The 26556-nt window shown below is 44.5% G+C and overlaps 1 protein-coding gene across 3 annotated transcripts in view; it reads left to right on the top strand.

Annotated features, from left to right (window-relative positions):
* RNF13 (ring finger protein 13) overlaps positions 1-26556 on the top strand; it is a 65822-nt gene that overhangs the window by 1739 nt on the left and 37527 nt on the right. Inside the window, exons 2-4 of one of the 3 annotated variants that reach the window (XM_070753424.1) lie at positions 4431-4520; positions 18547-18673; positions 21509-21589. In XM_070753424.1, coding sequence (XP_070609525.1) covers positions 18560-18673; positions 21509-21589 — 195 coding nt within the window. In that variant the 5' untranslated portion in view covers positions 4431-4520; positions 18547-18559. Of the gene's footprint in view, positions 1-4430; positions 4521-10105; positions 10165-18546; positions 18674-21508; positions 21590-26556 lie in introns of those variants that run through there. The other 2 variants (XM_070753425.1, XM_070753423.1) reach the window with 2 other exon arrangements.

A 26556-nucleotide genomic window follows, 5' to 3' on the forward strand; every position in this document is an offset into this window, starting at 1 on the left:
TCATAGTTTCTACCCCATTCATAAGTACAGTGGTATCTCTACTTACGAACTTAATCGTTCCATGACCAGGTTCTTAAGTAGAAAAGTTTGTAAGAAGAAGCAATTTTTCCTACAGGAATCAATGTAAAAGCAAATAATGCGTGCGATTGGAGAAACCACAGGGATCGTGGAGGCCCTGTTTTCTCCCAGGAGATTCCTAGAGAGACCCCAGGGAAGCTTCTCCCCACCTTTTCCGGCCCTGTTTCCTCCCAGGAGATTCCTAGAGAGGCCCCACCGAGACTTCTCCCTGTCTTTTCCGGTTACAGTTTCGGAGGCTCTGGTTTGTAAGTGGAAAATGGTTCTTGAGAAGAAGCAAAAAAATCTTGAACATCCGATTCTTATTTGGAAAAGTTTGTAAATAGAGGCGTTTGTAAGTAGAGGTACCACTGTATATTGTTTATAAAATAAAAATTATTCCAGCATAGTTATGAAATTTTATGTGTAATGCTTAAAAGGAGCCTAGACCTTACCAAATTTCTAAGCTTGGCCTTGATAGAAAGGCAGATAAGCAGAAAAGAAAGAAGGGTTTTCTTATTAAGTGCTGTTTAAATATAATGATAAGAAAACCCTTCTTTCTTTCTGCCTTATCAGGCCAAGCTTAAAAATTTGGTAATGCCTGGGCTCCTTTTAAGTATTAGATATTTTTCTATTAAGGATTAGCTGAATGGATATATGGCTAAACAAAATGGATATATGGCTAAACAAAATGTCATAACTATGTAGGAATAATTTTTATTCAGTTTTTATTACCACTAAAATGGGTTGGATTTTACAACTGAAACTATAGTGCAGGAAATGTTGAATTTGAATGCTGGAATTATTTAATAAACGAATATAACATGGTACTTTTTGTGCATAACAACTTCCTCTGGAGTATGAGAGAAGCTTATATTCCTTTAAGAAATGCTTCAAAATCCCACTCTCTTGGCACACAATCACTGTGATAAAAATGTGATATACTATCAGTGTAGATATATTAAAACATATATTATACTGTGATAAAAATGTGATATACTATCAGTGTAGATATATTAAAACAATTATTGGTTTGTGTTAGTGACAATATAGGTTTTGAACAGTCTTATGTCACTCTTTCCCCTGCCTAATAAGATGCTGTTAACTCCCCAGCTCATTAATTAGATTCATTAGCCTTATATTTCTCTGTGTGTGTATACATGACAATACTAGCAATTTAGTCATAAAATGTGGGAACCTAGTTATCTGACCTACTACATAGAAGGTAACAGTCTATATTACAAAACGTCCTCCTTATGTTTAGATGGATACATTTGTGTGACATAGAAGCTAGGAATATATAATTCGCTTGTATAGTTTCCAGTAGTTTAGAATAGGATTTAATATTCCTTATGAATATTTACTATGAAATACATGCATATCAAAAACCAGAGTGTTGGTTCATGGGAGAACAATAGAATGGAGTACAAAAAAGGAAATAATAATTGGGATCTATTATATACTTGAAATGGGCCATACTAATTCTACGTTGTTTCTCTCCTTAATTAGTTTCCATCCGTTGTTTCTTGTCTTGCCTTCTGGGTGTTTGGAAAATAAGTTGACCCCCTGTTCATGTCATCCCTAGTCCTTTTTTTCTCTAGACTAGTAATATTCATTTCCTGCAACTGTTCTTCATACATTTTAGTCTCCAGACCTTTAATCATTCTAGTTTCTCTTCTCTGCACTTTTCCCCAACATTTTCTCAACATCTATTTTTTTAATGTGACCAAAACTGGATGCAGTATTCTAGATGTGATCTTACTAAGGTTTTATAAAGCGGTACTAATACCGGTACTTCATGTGATTTTCATTCTATCCCTCTGTTTATATAACAAAAGATTTTATTAGCTTTTTTTGACTGTTGACACATACTGCTGGCTCATATTTAAGTGATTGTTGACTAACATTCCACACCTTCTTATAGTCCCTGTTTTTGAGCCAGGTTTCGCCTAATCTGTAATTGTATCTTTGATTTTTCCGGCCTAAATAAAGACAATCTGAAGACAAATATCAGTAGCTTTTATACTCAAATTATATTTCATCTACTCTAGACTAAAAGGGAATTTTAGCATATACTCTCTTTTGTGATTTGGGGCTAAAATTATCTAAGAAAAGCCCATAGTTGTATGCAGGCTTTGCAGTCTCTAGATGACTCAATTCCCTATCCCAATGCATGGAAGTTCTAGTTTCCCAAAACCATATTTCAATTTTTTCCAATATAGGCAGCAAGATGACTCAAAGATCCAGGACTGTTGAGCAGCAGGGTAGTTATAATAGGAACAATCTCAGCTTCTATCTCTGTCCCATTTTCAGAAAACAGATAGTCCTCAACTAATGATAATTGGGATTGGATTTCTGTCACTAAGCAATGTGGTCAAGCGGGGTGGCACAGTGGTTAGAGTGCAGCACCGCAGGCTACTTCAGCTAAATGCTAGCTGTAGTTCAGCAGTTCAAATCTCACACCGGCTCACTCAGCCTTCCATTCTTCTGAAATGGGTAAAATGATTGTTGGGGACAATATTCTGATTTTGTAAAGCACTTAGAGCTGTAAAAGCACTATGAAGCAGTATGTAAGTCTAAATGCTATTATTATTGGTCATGTAAAGATTGACATAATATCACCACATTACTTAGTGATAGTAAACTTGGCACTTTCCATTCCTGTTGTTAAGTGAGGATCATGCATCATTAAACAAGTCTCAGACAGCTCACAAGAAGGCTGGCCCAGGAGTGGCTTCCTGCCATGCAGGGCAGAATTCAGTTGTGGTCATAGTTCCCTCTAAGCTGAGCAGTGAGCAATCGCTCACTTAAAAATCATCATCAACTCAGAGTTTTCCAAACCTGCCCAGAAGCCGAGAGGGAAAGAGTGAGAGGGAAGGAGAGAGAGAGGAAGAGAGAGAAACAGATAGAAAAAAGAGAGGAAGGAAAAGAGAAAGAAAAAGAATGGGAGTAAGGAAGAGAGAAAGAAAATCAAAATCTAGTTTGAAACTAGCTCAACTATTTAAGTGGCATTTTGATATTGATAGAGTTGCCCTATTATGAGCTCACTGTTATAGACACACAGTACAGTATTTTATTTTGAAATTCTCTGACGCAAAACAGGGTGGGTTTTTTCTTTATTTGTTTGTTTGTTTGTTTGTTTATTTGTTTATTTATTATTTCTGTGCCGCCCAGTCCCGAAGAGACTGCCGCTCAGACACTATACTTTTCCGCCCCCCGCCCCCCCCCCCCAAAAAAAAAAAATTAGAGGGAACACTGGTTGTGGTAGAATGTGCACCTGGAGAAATAGTGGTGATGAGTTTGGGAAATATGAACTTTCCCAAAGACAGATTCAGAGGAAGAGACTTTGTTACTATGAAGACGCAAAATGGATTAGGGGGAGGATAAGAACAGGTTCAGGTAGCCACACCCTGGCATCTTCCAGGATATTCCTAGTATTACAAGGTTACAGATTTAGTTTGGCAAGATTCTGGCCATTAAGTGAAAGCAAATAAAGGATGTGCCAACAACTCCACAGCAACTAGGAGCATCCTTACTCCAGCATTACCAGCAGGTAGATGCACAGATCAATAAGCTGCTGTAATGAAAAGTTGTGCAACAAGGTTGTCCAGCAATAGCAGCGGAAACAGTGCTAGTGCACTCTATGGAAGCTTACCAGAGATATACAGAGGAGTTGTAGACCACCTAAGAATCTTTCTGGCTCAGAATGAAATGTTCAACAATAGAGCAACTGTGTTCCCAACAGATCACTTTAGTGTGACCTTTTTATTGAATTTAATGAAAGGGGTGGGCTGTGAAATAGGCCATTCCATTGATAGAAGCCAATGACCTGATACTGGACAACTACCAGAACTTCATCAGGAGATTTAGACACAATTTCAGTGATCCCGTTCGGAGAATGACAGTCAGTTGAGAAATTTGGAAACTCAAACAGAGAGATAAGAAAGTAAGCTTGTTCATCTCAGATTTTTAATTGTTAGCCTGGGATGTTGGATGGAATGGCACTTGTCCAAATTAGAGTGCAGTTGAATGATGACACCCAAGTTGAATTGGTATGGCAAGGGTCTCTTGCCTCATAAGATGATCCAGTGTTGCTTGATTAATTGACACTCTTTTGGAAAAGTTGAAGCAGAGTAAGCATATCAGAGCAAGAGGTACCTGCAGGTTACAGGTTTCTAACAGTTGCGTCTCCAGAGACAGATTGGGAAGCCAATGCAAATTGAAGCTCTCAATAAGTTAGTCTTGAAGGGGGAGATAAGGAAATATTGTTTTTACTGTACCAGGGCATATTGCCTGGACCTACGTAATGAGAAAACCAGTAGCAGGAACTAGAACATCTGAACAACCCGCCAGCAAGTATCTACTCTCATCCACAGGTGCTCACCAAGGGAATGCCATTAGCCTCCATCATGAGAGCTCACAGGAGGGAACCAGCCAGCAAATAAAGAGAGCTCAAGACAAAAGGGGTAAGAATATTTTCTTGCTCTTGTCACTATACCCCTAGAATTAGGGTACAAGGTGTAAATAAAAGCTTTCATCTCATCACAAACTTTATAGATGTAGAGGTGGTGCATAAATTGCAATAAAACTACCAAGACTTATAGAAGAAGAGACTGTAGATGGCCAGACTTTGAAGATGAGCCTTTTTTTGAAGTTCACTGCTCTAGTGAAGCTAGCAATTGACATGGGATTCTTGCCCTTAAATGCTTCCTTGCAAGTGGCTGTGGTGCGGCTTCATAAACCAGTGTTTCCCAACCTTGGCAGCTTGAAGATATCTGGACTTCAACTCCCAGAAGTCCCCAGCCCGCATTCACGGGCTGGGGAATTCTGGGAGTTGAAGTCCAAATATCTTCAGGTTGCCAAGGTTGGGAAACACTGTCATAAACCATGAGCGAACTGGACGACTCAAGCAATCTCCTTTCCCTCTCCATTGAGCACAAACTTCTGTGCTCTCCTTGGTACTTATAGTGAGCATCCAGCCAGAGTATGTAGTACAGGGGTCGACAAAGTTGTTCAGAATCTAGGAGCCAGCCAAAAAATTTAGGAGCCAGAATTTTTTTTAAGCAAACTTGGTTTTTAATTTAACAAAAAAAACATTACAAACGTTATAAACAACATTTTACTTTTAAAGATAATAAATATTATATTTTGATATTTTAGATTTTAGGCAACATTCTAGTGTTTTTCACTTTGCGTTTTGTGGCCATGAACATGCCTTGTGATTTTAGAGCTGAAGTACCAGTGGTCCACAGCCTTGGCAGGATCAAACGCCTTCACAGATGGCCCATTCATGGTGATCATAAACAAGTCACTTAAACTTTCTTCTTGCATCCTTGATCTGAATTTATTTTTGACCATGTTCATCAAACTAAATCCTCTTTCACAACATGAGGTTGAGACAGGGAGCACCGCTACAATCGACAACAGGTTTCCCAGAACTGGAAATCTCTCGGTGTTGGAGAGTGCCAAATCCAGAAGCTCACACAGTTTCTTTCCTTTTCCAAGGACCTTAAACTCATACCACTCATTGAGGAGTGAGTGAATGCATTGGTCATCACTTTCAGGTGGAGATAGCTGTTTACGAAAATGATGAGCCAATGCAGTAATCTCAACCACACCGTAGTCCGGTGTGGTTGAGATTACTGGCCCGAAGGGAAGGAGCGGTTCGGGTTCCCCGCGCGGCGGAAGGAGAGGCGCCAGAAGACTGACGGGTTTCCCGGCAGGCCAGTCCGGCCGGCCACCCATGCGAGCGCTTTTCGGCGACTGTTCCGGCCCGGGAGGTCCCACAGGACGCACGCCTTCGCCGGGGTTCAGTTGCATCAGGGGGGGGAGGCTTGGGCAGCGAGAAGGGCAACGGCTGAGGGGAGGCCGCGGCAGCTGCCGAGTCTCCACCTGACATCGCTTTCACCCCCTCCCCCCCGGCGCAGGCCTGGCTCCGCCGAGCCGGCTCTGCTGTACTCCCGTCGGGATCCGAGGGGAGACCATTAGTCAGAAACCGAAACAGAGAAGAAGGAAAGGGAGACCGGGCCGGGGACGCGGGTGAGGGGGGGAGGGGGGAGGAGGGGTTACTGGTCGGAAGTCACCGCGCACGCGGCCGGAGGAGGAATGAACAAAACCTCACGCCGGGAGGGGAGGGGCTTCCGCTTCTCTCCGAAGGCGGGTGAGCGGCCAAGATCGGAGCGTCTGTGTGCGGTGGGGGGGAGTGAAGGGGTTCGAGTAGGAGGCGGAATGGAGGCAAGGGGGGGAGGGAGAGACGCACGCAAGCGCAGGGGACGCTGGGAAAGCAGCTCGCTCCGAGGTTGATGGGCGGAGCTACGGAAGCCAAGATGTACCATTTCTGGGCGTAAACACAAGGCGGGAAAAATATACTGTATACCAGAGGTCCCCAACCTTTTTTGCACCAGGGACCGGCTTTAAGCTAGACCAGTTTTCCATGGCCCGGTGGGGGGGGGGAGCTAGCTGTCAGCGGCGCCGTAAAAGGGGCGATCAAGAGAGGAATGGGTGAATGAATGGACGGAGGGTGGGAAGGAAGGAAGGAAAGAGGGAAGGGACAGGAACAAAAGAAGGGTGCAAAGGAAGCAAGGAAAGGTGTGAAAGGGGAGAGTAATAGAGGAAGGAGTGAAAGAAGGGAATGACGGAGGAAAGAAGGGAGGAAGGAAAAGGAAAGCAAGAAATGGAGGGAGGAAAGGAAGGAAAGAAAGAAAGAAAGAAAGGGGGAAGGGACAGGAACAGAGGAAGGAAGCAAGGAAACTTATGAAAGGGGAGAGTAAGGGAAGAAGGTAGGAAGGAGAAAGAAAAGAAGAAATAGAGGAAGGGAAGGTAAAAGAGAGAAAGAAAAAGAGCAAGAAAGAAAGCAAGAAAGAGAAAGAAAGAGGCAACTTCAAAGAAAGGCTCACTGAGCATCTCTCACTCTCTCTCTCTTTCTATCCCTCTTTCTTTCTTTCTCTTCCTTTCTCTCTCTCCTCTTCCTTTATCTCCTCTCTCTCTCCCTCTCTCTTTCTCTCCCCCCTCTCTCCCCCTTTCCCTCTCTCCCTCTCTTGCTATCTCTCCCCCCTCTCCCTCTCTCTTTCTCCCTCTCCCTCTCTTTCTCTCTCTCCCCCCTCTCTCTCTCTCTCTCCCCCTCTTTCTCTCTCTCTCCCCCTCTTTCTCTCTCTTCTTCTCACTTTCTCTCTCTTGTTTTCTTTCTGTCTCTTTTGCTTTCTCTCTCTCTCACTCTTTCTTGTTTTCTTTCTCACGCTCTTTCTCTCTCTTGTTCTCTCTCTTGCTATCTCTTTCTCTCCCCCCCTTCTCACTCTCTCTTTCTCACTTTCTCTCTATCTTGCTGTCTGTTGCTCTCACTCACTCTCGTTCTCTCTCCGTTCTTCTCAGCGATGACGCGCGCACGCCCTGCCCGCCTCACCTTTGCGAGAGCACTTTCGCCCCGGGCTCTCAGCAAGGGGGTTTGCAGGAGAGGCGGGGCCGGCGAAGGTGATATTGAATGTCGGGGGAGAACGGGCAGTTGCACGCGCTCCCTATCTCCCTGCTAGCCCACTCGGAATATTCAAAATAAGAAAAGCCTTCGCCGGCAAAGGTTTTTCTTATTTTGAATATTCCGAGTGGGCTAGCAGGGAGATAGGAAGCGCGTGCAACCGCCCGTTCTCCCCCGACATTCAATATCACCTTCGCCGGCCTCCGCTGAGGAAAGCCTTTGCCGGCATTTCCTCTCGCCGTCAAGGAGGCGCAGCGGCGGGCGGAGAGAGGGAAGGGGGGGGCAGCGGCGTCCCTCCTGGCCTTGGCGGGCCGCCCAACCCTCCCCACCTCCTGCAAACGCGGCGGGCGGCGGGGGGAGAGCGAGGAGCCGGTTCCGGCGGGCGCGGGGCTTGGCTGGCTGGCGGGGGGAGCGCCGCTGGTGGTGCGGAAAGGCCGAGGGGGCCCTGGCGCCGCGGACCGGCTGAAAAGCCCCAACGGCCCGGTCCCGGTCCGCGGACCGGCGGTTGGGGACCTCTGCGTATACATACAATACAGCAGGCAACATTTTCTAGGCGCCAGACAACATTTTCTAGGCGCCACTGGCGACCAGGCGCCTGGGTTTGTCGATACCTGATGTAGTATATTTGCTAAACGGGCTGATTGTGCGAATGTCTTCAGAGAATAGGAGGAGGTCACTGCACTTTCACTTCATAGGGCAGTGATCGCTAACCTTTTCCAGACTGAGTGGCCAAAATGCGCGTGAATGTGTGTGTGCATGCCCAAACTCCTAAAATTCAATGCACGCGTGGCGTTCATGCATGCGCCCCTCCTCTGTGTGCAAGTACTAGCCTCACGCATACATGCACAGCTCCCCCACATGCCCCACGCACCCCACACATGCGCGCAGACACCAGAAGACCAGCTGGCTGATGGGAAGCGCGCACATATGTTTGGCGGAGCTGAACTGGGGCAACGGCTTGCAAGCCATCAGAGGGCGCTGCATGCCACCTTTGGCACATATGCCATAGGTTCACTGTCCTGGTCATAGGGGCTGCGATTGCACAATTGACCTGAAACCTGGACAAACATCCCAGGCAAAAGATATCCCATGTATACGAAACAGCTTAGTATGTTAAAGGAACACTTTGATGGTCTGCGAAATCTCTTTTTAATATTTTCCCCTAAGTTCCCAGCCTCTGCCCCAGTCTTTTTCATTTCTAAAGAAACCAAAAATGCACACCATTAATGATTACAAGGATCGTAGTAAGGACATGATCTGAGATCATTGACCACTTCCTGTAATATCAGACCTGTTATACCAGCTGTAGAATGTCTGCATCTTTAGACCTGAGGAATGTTTACAATCTCAGTCAGGTAAAAGAGCGACATGAGTATCTGACTGCCTTCAATATAAGGTATGGAAGTTTTGATATACAGTATTGTGTTATATTATTTGACTAGCAAATTATGGAGCACTATTTTGCAGATTAATGAATCATGTTTGGAATACCTCCTTTATTAAAAAAGAAGTCAATATTTAAATATCAAGAGAAAAGGTATGGTCTCCAGCATTGTGTTAATTTTCAACAGGCCCTCAGAACCTTTGTAGTCTAGTGTTTAGTTCTGTGACTGTCTGCCTAGAATAAATGAAATATTAATAAGGAAAGGCTCAGGAGATTCTCGCCAACTTGCTTTTGGGTAAGTGCAATCAAGAAAGCTATTTTGTAAGGGCACTTATAACCATTTTGTAAGTGCATCCAAATTAACTTTTCAGAATTCTTGATATGCCTATGGGACAAAGATTATGGGCTCTAGGCTGTAATTAGATAAACCTGTCAGGTTTCCCAATATGGGATAGGCAGTAAAATAAGATGTTACTTTATACCTTAGATCAACATCTTGGCTTGGCTTGGGAGAAAACACAAGATTAAGTCGTGACTGGTTGTTAAAACTGATTTACAAAGATTGACAGTGAAGGTGGTATTTGGTTAGTTCTGGTTAGGACTCTGTTGTTATATGGTATAACAGGTTTTTGAATGACTCCCATAGTATCCCTCTGAGATCTCAATTCATACAAAACAGAATAAAACTGAATTTACCTTGAGTTTGTTTCATGCTTCATCTCTTGTAGGATTTAGTTGATATTTACGGAAAAGTTACTGGCTTTCTTCTTTAGGGTTGTTGCTAAACATTTATGGGTGTGATGAATAGATAGGCAGGGGGTTATATGGTTTGTTGATTGAATGCTTTGCAGAATCATTCTTGGTATTTGAATGGATCCATCATTTTAGTGGAGTATGGTTTCTAGTGGGTGATGGCATCCTTTGAATTGGAAAAGGAGGACAAAAATTGGAATGATTAGAGGTTAGTATGCAGGCAGTGATATGGCGATGGCAAGCATGGATATTTATGATAGTAAATTAATATGTTCTCTCAAAGAACCTTATACTTAGTACTGATGCCACATTCCAGCCTCTGCACTTGGTCCCAAGGCCTGCTCATTGGAGTAGAGTTCCAAATACTGCAACCGAATGTAAAGTCAATCTGATAAGACACCGAGAGGGCTGACCTGGTTTGTATTATCAACCTTGCTTTGTATAGCAACAAGAGATATTTGAGCATCACTAGAGGAAGTTGAAAAGCGGATCCAATTGGGCAAAGGTAAGAACATTTATTAGGCATTACCATATGGCAAAGCAAATTGTACTTTTATTGCTGCCCAAATAGCCAGCCAGTTCCTTGTACAGTGATCCCCCGGTTATTGCGTCCCCGACCATTGCGAACAGGGTAATTTGCGATTTTTGAACCCGGAAGTCAAAACACCATCTGCGCATGTGTGCCCTTTTTTCTATGGGCACGCATGCGTAGATGGCGCCGGGCAAATCAGCTGCTGGGCGGCTTCCTTGGGTCTTCTCCTGACTCCTAAAGCAGGGAAGTTCACCAGGAGTCAGCGGAGAAGCGGCGCGCCTGTTTTAAAAGATCGGAGCCGGCCTGGGGGGGCTTTCCAGCAACCCACGAGCCCCCAACCCGGGCTCGTGGGTTGCTGGAAAGCCCCCCCAGGCCGGCTCCGATCCCCCAGGCCGTGTCTCCTTCTCCCTCCTCCTCCTCTTCTTCCCCGCTCTTCCATCCTTCGCCGCCGAGGTCGCCAGGAAGGGAGAAGAAGAGTCAATAAACGGCGCCAGCCGCCGCCTCGCCCAACGCAAAGCGCAAGAGCCCAGACCCGGAGGCAACCCGCTCGCTGTCTGCGGCGCTTCGAGTTTCTCCTCCCGGAGGCGCGCTCGGCGCTCGCTGCAGCGGGGGAAGACCCAGGGAAGGTTCCTTCGTCCGCTGCCCACGGAAAGGGGAAACCCGGATCTTCGGCTGCAGCGACGCCGAGCGCGCCTCCGGGAGGAGAAACTCGAAGCGCCGCGGACAGCGAGCGGGTTGCCTCCGGGTCTGGGCTCTCGCGCTTTGCGTTGGGCGAGGCGGCGGCTGGCGCCGTTCATTGACTCTTCTTCTCCCTTCCTGGCGCTCGCTGTCCGCGGCGCTTCGAGTTTCTCCTCCCGGAGGCGCGCTCAGCGCTCGCTGCAGCCGAAGATCCGGGTTTCCCCTTTCCGTGGGCAGCGGACGAAGGAACCTTCCCTGGGTCTTCCCCCGCTGCAGCGAGTGCCGAGCGCACCTCCGGGAGGAGAAACTCGAAGCGCCGCAGACAGCGAGCGGGTTGCCTCCGGGTCTGGGCTCTTGCGCTTTGCGTTGGGCGAGGTGGCGGCTGGCGCCGTTCATTGACTCTTCTTCTCCCTTCCTGGTGACCTCGGCGGCGAAGGATGGAAGAGCGGGGAAGAAGAGGAGGAGGAGGGAGAAGGAGACACGGCCTGGGGGATCGGAGCCGGCCTGGGGGGGCTTTCCAGCAACCCACGAGCCCGGGTTGGGGGCTCGTGGGTTGCTGGAAAGCCCCCCCAGGCCGGCTCCGATCGTTTTAAAACAGGTGCGCCGCTTCTCCACTGACTCCTAAAGCGGGGAAGTTCGCCAGGAGTCAGCGGAGAAGCGGCGCGCCTGTTTTAAAACGATGGGAGCCGGCCTGGGGGATTGGAGCCGGCCTGGGGGGATCGGAGCCGGCCTGGGGGGGCTTTCCATTTCAGGGCGGGCGAGCGGCGGGCGCGGCAGCAGCGAGGAGTTCGCGTGGGCGGCGGGGAAACCCCAATCTTCGGCTCCTCGCTGCTGGGAAGCGTGCGCAGATGGTGTTTTTACTTCCATGCGCAGATGGTGTTTTTACTTCCGCAGCGCTACTTCGCGAAAACCCGCTCGTTGCGGGGGGTCCTGGAACGGAACCCTTGCAACGAGCGGGGGATCACTGTATTGGGTGCCTGAGTCCCTCTTGTACAAGGAGCAAAGAAACAGCATTTGTATGCCTTTAAACTTGTGGTTGAGGTTTTTTTTAGCAAATCAGGATAAGAATGGTGTCTAGCTATTCTCGATTTTTTGGCAGATTATGATACTGTTGATCTTAGTATCATTCTAATTGGTTTAGGAAGTTTGGGGTGAGGTGGGATGTGCTTCTCTTCAGCAGTTGCTTTCTTTTGCGGTGAGTTCCAATGGTTGTTGGGAGGAGGAAGAGATCGGGCCATGAGCCATTCCCCCCTCCTATTTAATATCGACATGAAGCTATGAGACCATCTGTTGGCAAGGGATTAAGTGTTAGCAGTATTTGTTCATTTCTTTCTTTTCTGACTTCATTATTTTTATAAATACCCAAGGCAATTATTGAAGAAGAATCTTTGATGCAAGATTCATCAGTGGGAGAATCCTCTGTGAATGGTGCTAGACATTCAATAGGGACATTCAATTTGAAAGTGAATGACCAGACTGTTTAACTTGACTGTGCTACTTCTAAAGTAAACACTATTTTATATACAGTGATCCCCCGCTCGTTGCGAGGGTTCCGTTCCAGGATCCCCCGCAACGAGCAGGTTTTCGCGAAGTAGCGCTGCGGAAGTAAAAACACCATCTGCGCATGCGCAGATGGTGTTTTTACTCCCGCAGCGCTAGCGAGGAGCCGAAGATTGGGGGCGGCGCGGCTGTTTCAAAACGTCGCCGCCGGCATGGGGGGCTTCCTAGCAACCCCCCAAACCCGGGTTGGGAGTCCGGGGGGTGCTGGCAAGCCCCCCATGCCGGCGGCGACGTTTTAAAACAGCCGCGCGGCTTTCTAATGAGTCCCGAAGACAAACGTCAAACTTCCGCGTTTGTCTTCGGGACTCATTGGAAAGCCGCGCCGCTGTTTTAAAACGTCGCCGCCGGCATGGGCGGCTTGCCAGCACCCCCCCGAACCCGGGTGAGCAGCGAGCGAACGGCGGGTGGCCGGGCTAAGGCGGGCGAGCGGCGAAGGGCGGGCGAGCGGGTGCTGGGGAGGGCTTCTCGCTCTCCTGCCAGCAAGAGGGGGAGCGAACGGCATGGGCAGGCTGCGGACAAGCCGTTCGCTCGAGCCGCTTCCCAGCTGAGTACTCAGCTGGGAAGCGGCCCGAGCGAACGCCGTGGGCGGGAGAAGGGCGCGCGAGCCGCGGGCGCGCGGGCAGGCAGGCTGCGGACAAGCCGTTTGCTCGGGCCACTTCCCAGCTGAGTACTCAGCTGGGAAGCGGCCCGAGCGAACGGCGTGGGCGGGAGAAGGGCACGCGAGCCGCGGGCGTGCGGGCAGGCAGGCTGCGGACAAGCCGTTCGCTCGGGCCGCTTCCCAGCTGAATACTCAGCTGGGAAGCGGCCCGAGCGAACGGCGTGGGCGGGAGAAGGGCGCGCGGGCAGGCAGGCTGCGGACAAGCCGTTCGCTCGGGCCGCTTCCCAGCTGAGTACTCAGCTGGGAAGCGGCCCGAGCGAAGCGGCAGCAGCGAGGAGTTTGCGTGGGCGGTGGGGAAACTCCTCGCTGATGCCCGCCAAGAGGGGGAAGACCTAGGGAAGCCGCCCAGCAGCTGATCTGCCCGGCGCCATCTACGCATGCGTGCCCATAGAAAAAAAGGGCACCCATGCGCAGATGGTGTTCTGACTTCCGGGTTCAAAAATCGCAAATTAGCCTGTTCGCAATGGTCGGGGACGCAATAACCAGGGGATCACTGTACTTTAATGTATCTGTCTTGTATGACTGTACAGTTACTCATATCTCCTTAAAGGCAGAAGTTATAGGATATGGGAATTACTGTACAGGAGCCATTTACTGTGTATAAAGACAATCAATCTGCAATTAGTATGGCTAATAATTTAGCTGTAAAGACAAGGTCAAAACATACTGACTTCAGGCATCTAAATTTTAAACACTGTGTACAAAGTAATATGATTAAGTTAAAATATTGTGCAAGTGAAAACAATATTGCAGATCAATTTACAAAGGCTCAAAGTGCTATTAAGCATAAAGAATGTTGTGAAAGTTATAACTTGAAAATGTAAAGTGTTATATTGACCACTCAAAGGGTAGAATGTTAGTACTATGTAGAAGACAGTTGGGTTGGCAACATATAAATAAGCTAACAATGAATGTTTGTTTGTATTGAAGTACTGTGGCCTTAAGTGGTAGGGTTACAAATTGCCATAAGAGGGAGCCCGAAAGCATGATTCTTTCTCTGTTCTGTTCTTTCTGGTGATTCACTGTGTATTCTGTGTATTTAATGATAGTTTGGTGTATTTCTTGAGATGTAATGTATGTCTGTTATGTAAGACAAAGACAGGCTTGTAATATTATTATTATAGTGAGAGTTTTTGACTAATTTGAAAGTGAATGACCAGACTGTTTAACTTGATTGTGCTATTTCTAAAGTACAGTAAACACTATTTTATATACAGTACTTTAATGTATCTGTCTTGTATGGACTGTACAGTTACTTATATCTCCTTGATATCTGCTGGAATCCCATGTTTCCTCTTGATAACTCTAAGGGTTCTGCATACTCCTTAACAATATCCCGTACACTTTCTCCTCCTATTTCCCCATAATGATAGTATGCTGATGAAACTCAGTTATATAACTTTACTCTAGGTCATCCAGTTCCTGGCAGCCGACTGGATGAGGTGGAACAGGCTTGGATTAAACTACTGTAGAGAATAAGGAAGATGACCTTCACAGAAATAGGGTTCAGTGATCTCCCCCACCTAGTCACCCCCATTTCTGGAGAGTGTCATTTGTTAACTACAGATCTAATAGGCCCTAGACCAATGATGGCAAACCTTAGGCATGGGTGCCACAGGTGGCACACAGAGCCATATCTGCTGGCACGCGAGCCATTGCCCTAGCCCAGCTCCAATGTGCATGCATGTGCCAGCCAGCTGATTTTTGGCTTGCACAGAGGCTCTGGGAGGGCATTCTTTGCTTTCAGAGAGCCTCCAGGGGAGTGGGGGAGGGTGTTTTTACCTTAACCTGCTCCAAGGAAGCCTTTGGAGTCTGGGGAGGGAGAAACATGAGCCTACTGGGCCCACCAGAAATTGGGAAATAGGCCATTTCCGGCCTCCAGAGGGCAGGGGAAGCTGTTTTCACCCTCCCCAGGCATTGAATTATATGTGTGGGCACTCGCGTATTTGCGATAGTACGTGCACACGTTCTTTTGGCATCCGAGGAAAAATAGGTTTGCTAGGGTCAAGAGGGCCTTTGCTTAAATCCATGATGTGCCTATTCTTAAATTGAGAGATTCTGCTCATGGTTACTCATACTTTAATCATTTTAGTCAATTTCCAATTGAACAGTTGCAGTGAACTCTATACAGGGGTACTATTAAAAAAAAGCATTTGGAAGCTGCAACTTATCCTGAATGTAGCAGTGTGTCCCATTTTGGGTGCATCATGTTATGCTCGTGAAACACCACTGCTTTGTGGGCTGCTCTGACTTTCAATAGGTTTTTAGGTGCGATTTGCATTCTAGTTACCACTTTTAAAGCATGGGCTTAGGATACTTGGGGGACTGCCAGTCTCTCCCTGTTTTATCTGATTTGAAAAGATGGCCATGTGCCAGATCCCTTCTGGGAAACAATGTTATATTATGAGACCCAGTCTTTTCTGTCACAGTGCCTGCCTTGTGAATGAGCCTCCATTCCCATCCCTGAGGTTCAGAAGGCCTCAACCTTATTGGCCTCTCAGGTGTCCTTAATAAGGGAGTTGTGATGGTGATAGTGGAATCCAATGTATGCGTTTTGCTCTGTGTTGATTGAAGATTCCATTATTTTATCCGGAGTCTGTTATTGTTGCTGTTTTTTAACGTGCTTGTTTTTATTACTGTACTTGTTAGCCGCTTAGAATCGCTTAATTCAGATTGGTAGCGATGCACATTTGTAAAATAAATGCATCCCGGCTAGGTTAGAATGCTTGTTCCACACAAAGCCATATGTGAAACATGACTGCCCCTTCACTGCCAGTGCAAAGATATCCTTTTAGGGAATTAAACATAGGTTTCTTCATGAATGGACTGATCCTTGGCATAAATACTTGATAGTCTGCAGTTTCTGCATGCTTGCATCATGACCATCTCTGGCCTGGAAACTTTTGGTTCCCATTTTGTTAACTTTCGCTTTTACAAAATCTGGCAAAATTTTCTTTATAATTCAGTAAGAGTAACATGCAGATAGTTCTTGTTTAATGGCCACAACTGTTACCTGCAGTTCTGTCATTAAGCAAAGCAATTGAAAAAAGACATTGAAACTGTAGAAAAAGTGCAGAAGAGAGCAACCAGGATGATAAGGGGACTGGAAACTAAAACATACAAAGCGAGGTTGCAGGAATTGGGCATGAATAGTCTAGTGAAGAGAAGGACCAGGGAAGACATGATAGCAGTCTTCCAATATTTGAGAGGAGGGGGTCAGGCTATTTTGCCACATAGAGAAGGGGGTCAGGCTGTTTTCCAGAGCACCAGAGGGTCCGACAAGGAACAACGGATGGAAGCTGATCAAAGAGAGATTCAACCCGGAAATAAGGAGGAACTTTCTGATGGTAAAAGCGATCAACCAATGGAACACAGCTGCCTGCGGAGTTGTGAATGCTCAACACTTGAAATTTTCAAGGGGAGATTGGACTGCCATTTTTCTGGGGAGGTATATGGCCTCCTGCTCGAGCAGGGGGTTGGACTAGATGACCTACAAGAGTGATGGTGAACCTATGGCATGGGTGCCACAAGTGGCACACAGAGCCATATCTGCTGGCACTCGAGCCGTTGCCCTAGCTCAGGGGTAGGCAAAGTTGGCTCTTCTATGACATGTGGACTTCAACTCCCAGAATTCCTGAGCCAATCATGATAGCTCAAGAATTCTGGGAGTTGAAGTCCACATTTCATAGAAGAGCCAACTTTCCTAACCCCTGCCCTAGCTCAATTCCAACATCCATGTGTGTGCCGGCCAGCTGATTTTTGGCTCACACAGAGACTCTGGGAGAGCATTTTTGGCTTCCAGAGAGCCTCTGGGGAGATGGGGAGGGCGTTTTTACCTTCCCCCAACTCCAGGGAAGCCGAGCCTGGGTAGGGCGAAACACAAGCATTCTGGGCCCACCAGAAGTTGGGAAACAGGCCGTTTCCGGCCTGTAGAGGGTCAGGGGGGGGAGGGAAGCTGCTTTTGCCCTCCCCAGTCATTGAATTATGGGTCTGGGCACTCACACATGTGTGATAGCGCACACCCATGCTCTTTTGGTACCTGAGGGAAAAAAGGTTTGCCATCACTGATCTACAAGGTCCCTTCCAACTCAAATAGATAGATAAATGGTGTTATGCCAGGCCCTTAACGATTAGCCCCCAGTGAGTTTGGAATGCAATTCAAACACACACACACACAGTCACAGAGGAAAAGAAAGTAAGTTTATCAAACAGTTTTTGTGAGCACATACTCTAAAAAGAGCCAAATTTCTCTCACGAAAAAATCCTTGAATGTGGTAAAAGACAAAACAACAGAGCAGATAAGGCAGCTGTAAATCTTCACAGCCACCCATGCCAATGAGTCCACAACAGTTATTTAACTGTGAAATGTTGAAAGTTCAGTAGAAGTCCTGGAATAATACCAACAGTAGCAATAGTCTTTCTCCAACAGATAAATGCCCAAACGCACACTCCCCAACACCCATAATCTATCACCAAACACATTAACATAATTGCCTCTTGAACAGGTGTGCTCCCTTATCTTCGGAGACGCCTGCGCAGCTGGTCCCTTCTTGTCATAAGCCTGCACACACGGGCATCTACAAGTGGTTCCTTCTCTGATTCTGATGACTCACTAATTGGAGCACTGACTGGGCTGACTGCACTCATCTCTCCGTCTGACTCCTTTCCTCCACCGCCTGTCCCTTGCTGTGAATCAACTTCACTGATTCTGTTGGCAATAACACAGGTCTCTGATAACCCGAGAATTCCCCTAAACCAACATCCAAATTCCCCGCTGCAGGAGCTGGCCCAGAGCCAACCACAAGAGATGGATGGATAGATGGATGGGTAGGTAGGTAGGTAGGTAGGTAGATAGATAGATAGATAGATAGATAGATAGATAGATGACACAATGACTGCTCTTGCTTCAACTTTTCTTTGTTTGCAGGCCTGCAAATACCAAAAATGTGAGAAGACTGGTCATAACATTACTTTTTTTTAATCATCATCATAACTGAAAATGATAGTTAAGCCGGGGTTACATTTACTGCATTGTTATTTGGGATACCTAATACTTTATGACTGTAAAGATAAAGAATTATGATACTGTTAGTAAAATAATAAAGTAACTGTTTTTACCTTTAAATCTGAAGGTACTTTTTAAAATAGCCCTTGTCAATAGCATCTTAGACTGTGTGCTATTTATTTAACAACTGGATACTTAGCTTGCTTTATACCTTGTGGCTATATGGATCATCTTAAAACATTTCTTATACTTTAGTGATGACATGTTTCAATTAAATCAGAGTATGAATGTTTTCACAATGACATCAGTTAACAATGGTCGAGGTTGCCAAAAGAGCAAGAGTAAGAATCCTGTATCTCCTTTGACACCCAGAGGGGTAAAAGAGGAAGTGACGAAGAAGAAGTAGTCAATGCTTTTTTCATAACCCGATTCTCCTTTTTGTTCTTCTTTTCAGAAATTTCAGTAAGATGCTGCTATCAATAGGAATGCTAATGTTGTCTGCCACGCAGATTTATACTATTCTCACAGTTCAGCTGTTTGCCTTTTTAAACCTGTTGCCAGTTGAAGCCGATATCTTAGCGGTAAGTTTTATAATTATAGCATTAAATATTCTTCAAAAATGGTCCCCAATGCTTTAAACCTAGATAAGTTGCATGTTAGATACAGACGCAAGTATATCAGCAGATCCTATGGCTAAATTTTTCATAGCATATATCCTAACTTACATTTTCTACTGGTCTGCGCTATCTCAACTGTTTATAACATCTACTACCTCATTATCTCATCTTGCTTTCTATTAAGAAATTTCTTGTTCTTTTTCTTGTCTTTCCCGCTTTCTTGCATTTCCTTTAATAAACTTTCTTGCCTTCATAAAAAATACAATCCTGTGCCCATCATTCGAATCTGATATGATTTCACTCATTTGCAGAATGGCTCTATCTCATTTAGCACTTAATCCTAATGCATTATTCAAAGGTCATTGGGCCTTCAGTTCAGCTTTTCCAAAGCCTAGCTCCATAGATGCACAAATTTGTCAATGGCCAAATACAGCTTTAGCAAAACGAGCTGAGGACCTGTATGCTACCAGGGCAAAATATACAGCTCAAAAAAAATAAAGGGAACACTTAAGCAACAGAATATAACTGCAAGTAAATCAAACTTCTGTGAAATCAAACTGTCCACTTAGGAAGCAATACTGACAATTAATTTCATTTTGTTGTCAGCACATTCAACTTTGAACAGAACAAAGTACAGTAATACCTCGTCTTGCGAACCTAATTGGTTCCGGAAGTAGGTTCGTAAAGCGAAACGTTCGTAAGATGGTCAGACGTCTTCGTGACGTCAAAGCTCCACCCATGGAATTCCCTATTGGGATTCCCCACCTTCTTTCTAGCCTCCAAATCGGCCGAAAACGCCACCGCCGATTGCAAAAACGGTGCTCCGCCGAGTGGCGGCTCCCGTCTGTAACCTTCTGAAACAGCCGGGCGCTTCTCGGCGGCCTGTGGAACCTGAACCCGAACTTCCGGGTTCAGCGTTCAGGAGAACGCCGAGAAGCCCCCCGGCTGTTTCAGAAGGTGACAGCCGGGCGGCGGCGCTTCTCAGCGGCCTCCCAAACACGAACCCAAAAAGTTCGGGTTTGGGAGAACACCGAGAAGCCCCCCGGCTGTTTTAAAAGGTGACAGTCGGGCGCCGCCGCCCAGCGGAGCGCCATTTTGCGATCTGCGGTGGGTTCGTAAGCCGAAAAAAGTTCATAAGAAGAGGCAAAAAAATTCCGAACCCCAGGTTCGTATCACAAGGGATTCGTATACCACTGTATTCAATGAGAATTTTTAATATACTGTATTCAGATCTAGGATGTGTTATTTGAGTGTTCCCTTTATTTTTTTGAGTAGTGTAGAAACTGCTTGCCTACAAGTGAATGTATCCACAGAAAAGCACATGTACAGTTTTGTTCAAATCATTCACTTTTTCTCATAAGTTGTGTTCCATCTTCTCTCAACTTAACTCTTAAAGTTAAATATAACTTATGACCAATATATAATATATGAGCAATGAGTTGCGGAGTCACAAAGGAGCACTCTGTGTGTCAAAGTGTGTGCCCATATTTTGCCAAGTAACCAGCATCTTTTATCCCAGAAGAATTTCTTAGTCTTAGTACAGAATATTTCTATTTAATGAAATATTTTCAGTATTTTTCAACAAGAATTAGTGCTTAGGTTTCTCCACGTTTCATGTATTCTGCTGTTTAGCTTTCAGTGGAATAAAATACATTATGAGTAATGTTATTTTTAATTTGCTCTAATTTATGTTTAAGTTAGTTTCATATTAAAAAAATAAAATATAAAATGTAAGTTTTATATGATTTTTAATTCTCTTTTTTGGGGAGTGGTGGTGCAGCAGATAGGATAGAAACAAAAAGCTGACTGAATTTCTAAACATTGAATTTTTCTGCCTTCCTGGCACTTTCTGGCTCTGACCTTCCATGAAAGGAAACTCGTTTACAGTATATACAGTTATTCATGGATTTGTTTAAATATCAATCTTAATAGATGAAAACAAAATGGATCTTAATACAGTGGTACCTCATCATACGAACTTAATTGGTTCCAGGAGGAGGTTTGTAAGGTGAAAAGTTCGTAAGATGAAACAATGTTTCCCATAGGAATCAATGTAAAAGCAAATAATGGGTGCAAATCCTTCAGGAAAATTCCAAACTTTAGAAGAGAGGCGAACAGAGGGCAGGGAGGAGCAGCTAAAGGGGGCGGGTGGAAGAAGCAAGGCTAGGCTAAAGGGTGAGTGGGAAGGAAGAAAGGCAAGGCTGCCCCTCCCTTTTCTTTCTTAAAAAGACACCGTTTGAGTGCCTTTGCAAGCATGCAAAATCTTTACTCCTCCAAGCTGCCCCTCCCTTTTCTTTCTTAAAAAGACACAGTTTCAGTGCCTTTGCAAGCATGCAAAATCTTTACTCCTCCAAGCTGCCCCTCCCTTTTCTTTCTTAAAAAGACAGTTTCAGTGCCTTTGCAAGCATGCAAAATCTTTACTCCTCCAAGCTACCCCTCCCTTTTCTTTCTTCAAAAAAGGGGAAAAAAAAGAAACCCCTTCATCCCAGCAGCAGCTGCTTGGGTTCGCAAGGTGAAAATAGTTCGGAAGAAGAGGCAAAAAAATCTTAAACACCGGCTTCGTATCTTGAAAAGTTCGTTAGAAGAGGCGTTCGTAAGATGAGGTACCACTGTATTTGGGCTACTTCAGAGTTTCAAAATGAGAAGTGTCTTGATCTGTACTTTGTAACAATCCTTTTGCAAAGATTGCTGTTTAAATCAAGAGTTTGTTATTTGAATTCTAGTGTACAGTTGTGCAATAATATTGTATATGGCAGTTTAATACATGATATATGTTTTTGTGTTTCTTGTGTATTATAGTTTGATTTTGAAAATGCAACACAGACATTTGATGACTTACCAGCAAGATTTGGTTATAGATTGCCTACTGAAGGTTTGAAGGTAAGAAGCAATAATTTTGAAACGGATTATTAAATGGTAATTTACTGACTCTACAAATTGTCATCTGCTGTTGAAAGAGAAATTTGGGGATTCTTACTTAAACAAACATTAAGTTCTTGCCATTTGAAATACTAATTGAGCACTTTGAAGTAATGTAACCTAATCCATCTTTAACTGAGTGCCTCATATTTTAATTTTAACTATTCTGTTAGCTCTCTGTATTAATGAACATCTTCAGCAGATTTGTGTTAAATTCTCTGACTGGACTATTCCAGCTATAGAAGAGACCTTCATAACATGACGCCTGTAACAATCTTTTCCATAAGTACTTTTCAAATCAGAAATTAGGTTTGAATGTAGGTCTATTAATTAGTTCTCACTCCTATGCAATGTCTTCAGAGCTGTACTGAGCATTGGGTCAGTATATATTCTGGTAATATTGGTATCAAATAGCATATTCTCAACCAAAAACCAATTTGCACTTATTTTTCTCTTGGTTTGAATAGAATAGCTAGTTATCATACAGTCTGCACTATTAACTTACCTTGATAACAGTTGCAAAGGCAGTATTTCTTAGAATAAACAGCTTGAGAATTCTGTCATCTAAATGGCCAAAGTATAGTTAAAACGTAATGCTGTTTTCAGAAGCATTTGGGCCTTAATATGCAATAGCGTTAGCATAACAATAACATTTAGACATATATACCGCTTCACAGAGCTTTACAACCCTCTCTAAATGGTTTACCAAGTCAGCATATTGCCCCCAACAACCTGGCTCCTTGTTTTACACACCTCAAAGGATGGAAGGCAGAGTCAACCTTGAGCCTGGTGAGATTTTAACTGCCAAACTGCAGGCAGGTAGCAGTCAGCAGAAGTAGCCTGCAGTACTGCATTTAACCACTGCGCGGCTCAATAGGTATGCCAAGATCAAAAGGAATTGCAGAATGTTTTACCTATACAGTGATCCCCCGGTTATTGCGTCCCCGACCATTGCGAACAGGCTAATTTGCGATTTTTCAACCCGGAAGTCAAAACACCATCTGCGCATGCGTGCCCTTTTTTCTATGGGCACGCATGCGTAGATGGCGCCGGGCAGATCAGCTGCTGGGCAGCTTCCCTGGGTCTTCCCCCTCTTGCTGGCGGGAGGGCGAAGCCCCCCCCAGCACCCGCTCGCCCGCCGTTCGCCCGGCCACCCGCCGTTCGCCGCGTTCGGCTTCAGGAGACAGCTCCTTGGCGCTCGTATCCCGCGTGTTTTAAAAGGTTGCAGCCGGCCTGGGGGGCTCGGGGGGGTGCTGGCAAGCCCCCCAGGCCGGCTGCAACCTTTTAAAACACGCGCGCTGCTTCGCAGCTGTCTCCTGAAGCCGAACGCTAACTTCCGCATTCGGCTTCAGGAGACAGCTGCGAAGCGGCGCGCGTGTTTTAAAACGATCGGAGCCGGCCTGGGGGATCGGAGCCGGCCTGGGGGGATCGGAGCCGGCCTGGGGGGGCTTTCCCTTTCAGGGCGGGCGAGCGGCGGGCGCGGCAGCAGCGAGGAGTTTGCGTGGGCGGCGGGGAAACCCCAATGTTCGGCTCCTCGCTGCTGGGAAGTAAAAACACCATCTGCGCATGCGCAGATGGTGTTTTTACTTCCGCAGCGCTACTTCGCGAAAACCCGCTCGTTGCGGGGGGTCCTGGAACGGAACCCCCGCAATGATCGGGGGATCACTGTATTTCTAGAATGATGTATTCTGAGAATGCTTTGGTTTCTTTTGGTATTGACTGATATTTTCATCACTTGTTTTCAAAAGTAATTGCAAGAAAATTGGCAAATTAGCATCTCAAGGTAAATATAATATATTAGTTGTCAGATTGTATTTCAACTAATGCTGTGAAATGCATCAGAAAATTTGTTAGCTTATACCAAAGAGTTATTGAATTATTGTCTGCTGCTCTAATTATTCTTAAAGTAAAGTAATATATAGGCCATCTCTTGGAACATGGGAAAATGTTCTCTTGGTTCATGGAGAGAAAATCTGTCTGGTCAGTAGGAATTGAAAACCACTTGATGGCACATCAGTCAATCAATCAATCATGGAACATTGCCTTGTATCAATGAAAGGACTTGCACATCCCAGTGACATTCAGCTATACCATTTGGGTTGTATACTTTCAAAAGAATACCCATGATAGGCCAGTCATTGAAAATGGAGCAGACAGAAAAAAATCCATTTAAAAAAATGGTATTGTCTCCAAAGCAGACTTCTACCAAGAAAACCATATAGATTTTCAAGCCTAGGACAATGTCAATGTGATACTGGAAGATGAGTGCCATAGATGAACATTCAACAAGAAAGTATTCCACTGCAAATAACAAAGGACAAATGAGAATAGCTTTTATGTTTGTTTGCTTGTTTGTTTATTATTGCAATTTATAAGCCACTCAACTCCTTTCGGACTCTGGGCGGTGAACAACAATATATATATATATATTAAAAATATGTTGCTGATATGCCTGGATTCAAATTAAAAGAAATCTAGATGCTGATGTCAAAACCATGAATTAAGGCGAACGTCAAACAGAAGTATCAGGATTCACTACATTGACATTTTAGGATCAACAAAAACATCCTCAAATGTTATTGACCAATGAGTGCTTTAGTGTATTTATTGAGTGAATGGTGATGAATGCCTTTTAAAATTATATTGGAGTTTTTAAGTTCTTTTAGTCATATTAATTGGATTTCTGAGATGTATACTGTTATGTACTTTTGATATGTTGTGAGCCATCCTGAGTCCTTGGAGAGGGGTGGCATACGAATCAAATGAATGAATGAATGAATGAATGAATGAATGAATGAATATTATAGAAGAATAGAATGCTGAAATTGGATCAAATAGCATCTGCACTCACAGGAGAACGGTGTTTTGCCAAATTTTAGCAGTTTATAGCAAAATGCACTAGGAATCAACAAGATGAGTACATAAGCCAGTCTACTGGTCAATATTACTTTAAAAAAAGATTCTGTCAACAAGCAATGACAACCCAATGTGAACAGACTGAAACTGAAATAATAACAGACTTAATTTTCCTAGATTCACAGTGGTATTCATAAAATAAAGTGACATCTGCTATGGTAAATCTAGATAAAATCCTAAAGTGCAAAGATATCGTATCAACAACAAAAATACGTTTTGTCAAGACTGGTTTTCTTAGATGAAACATATACTTTGAAAGCTTATTTATCAGAAAGTTTGAACAACGAAAAAGTGACACCCTTGAATTGTGATACTGGGAAAATTGAGAATACTTTGGACTGTAAGAACAAATCAATGTTCTATTAAACTACATAGGAAGATGAAGGTAAATGTTAAATATTTTGGACCTATACCATGAAGATGAGTAACTGGAGATTGAGTCAGAAACCATTAATGAAAAGGCTGACAGAAAACAAGATGGGAAAATATATTGTTGTTGAATTTACAATTTATAATTGAAAGGAGAACTTATTGATAGACAATCCTGGAAAACTGAGGACTGTTGTGTCACAGAAGCAACTAAATAATTAGCAATTACATATTGGGGGTATAATTAAATACATCTAAAAGGCAGTCACATTTGAACTGTATTATCTGATAGAAATTGAATCCTCTGAAGAATTAGGCAATTCAGAGTTAGAGTTCATTTAATGACTGGCATAAAGGGTAGTTAAATTGGGAGAGACTCACTTATTGACCGCATCACGTACAACAGAGCCGGGGTGGCGCAGCAGGTAGAGTGCTGTACTGCAGGCCACTAAAGCTGACTGCTAGATCTGCAGGTCAACGGTTCAAATCTCATCACCGGCTCAAGGTTGACTCAGCCTTCCCTCCTTCCGAGGTGGGTAAAATGAGGACCCAGATTGTGGGGGCAATAGGGTGGCTCTGTTAAAAAGTGCTATTGCTAACATGCTGTAAGCCGCCCTGAGTCTAAGGAGAAGGGTGGCATAAAAAATTGAATGAATCAATGAATCAGTCAATCAATCAATCAATCAATCAATCACTTAGTGATGGAAGTTCTGGTTCCAGTTGTGGTTGTAAGTTGAGAACTCCCAGTAAAGAGACCATTCTATTTAAGCTTTGATTCAACAAGTCCATATAATAGTTGTACTATTTTCTACTTCCTTCTATAGTGATTATACCCAATAGGGGCAAGGATCCCGAGAGGGTCTATGTTTTTATTTATTTATTTATTTATTTATTTATTAGAAACATAGAAACATAGAAGTCTGACGGCAGAAAAAGACCTCATGGTCCATCTAGTCTGCCCTTATACTATTTTCTGTATTTTATCTTAGGATGGATATATGTTTATCCCAGGCATGTTTAAATTCAGTTACTGTGGATTTATCTACCACGTCTGCTTGAAGTTTGTTCCAAGGATCTACTACTCTTTCAGTAAAATAATATTTTCTCATGTTGCTTTTGATCTTTCCCCCAACTAACTTCAGATTGTGTCCCCTTGTTCTTGTGTTCACTTTCCTATTAAAAACACTTCCCTCCTGGACCTTATTTAACCCTTTAATATATTTAAATGTTTCGATCATGTCCCCCCTTTTCCTTCTGTCCTCCAGACTATACAGATTGAGTTCATTAAGTCTTTCCTGATACGTTTTATGCTTAAGACCTTCCACCATTCTTGTAGCCCGTCTTTGGACCCGTTCAATTTTGTCAATATCTTTATTTATTTATTTATTTATTTACTTACTTACTTACTTACTTACTTATTTATTTATTTATTTATTTATTTATTCAATTTTCATGCCACCCTTCTTCTTAGACTCAGAGTGGCTTACAACATGTTAACAATAGCACTTTTTAACAGAGCCAGCAAATTGTCCCCACAATCCGGGTCCTCATTTTACCCACCTCGGAAGGATGGAAGGCTGAGTCAACCTTGAGCCGGTGATGAGATTTGAACCGCTGACCTTCAGATCCACAGTCAGCTTCAG

The sequence above is a fragment of the Erythrolamprus reginae genome, chromosome 5 (genome assembly GCF_031021105.1).
Source record: "Erythrolamprus reginae isolate rEryReg1 chromosome 5, rEryReg1.hap1, whole genome shotgun sequence".
Taxonomy (NCBI): Eukaryota; Metazoa; Chordata; class Lepidosauria; order Squamata; family Dipsadidae; genus Erythrolamprus; species Erythrolamprus reginae.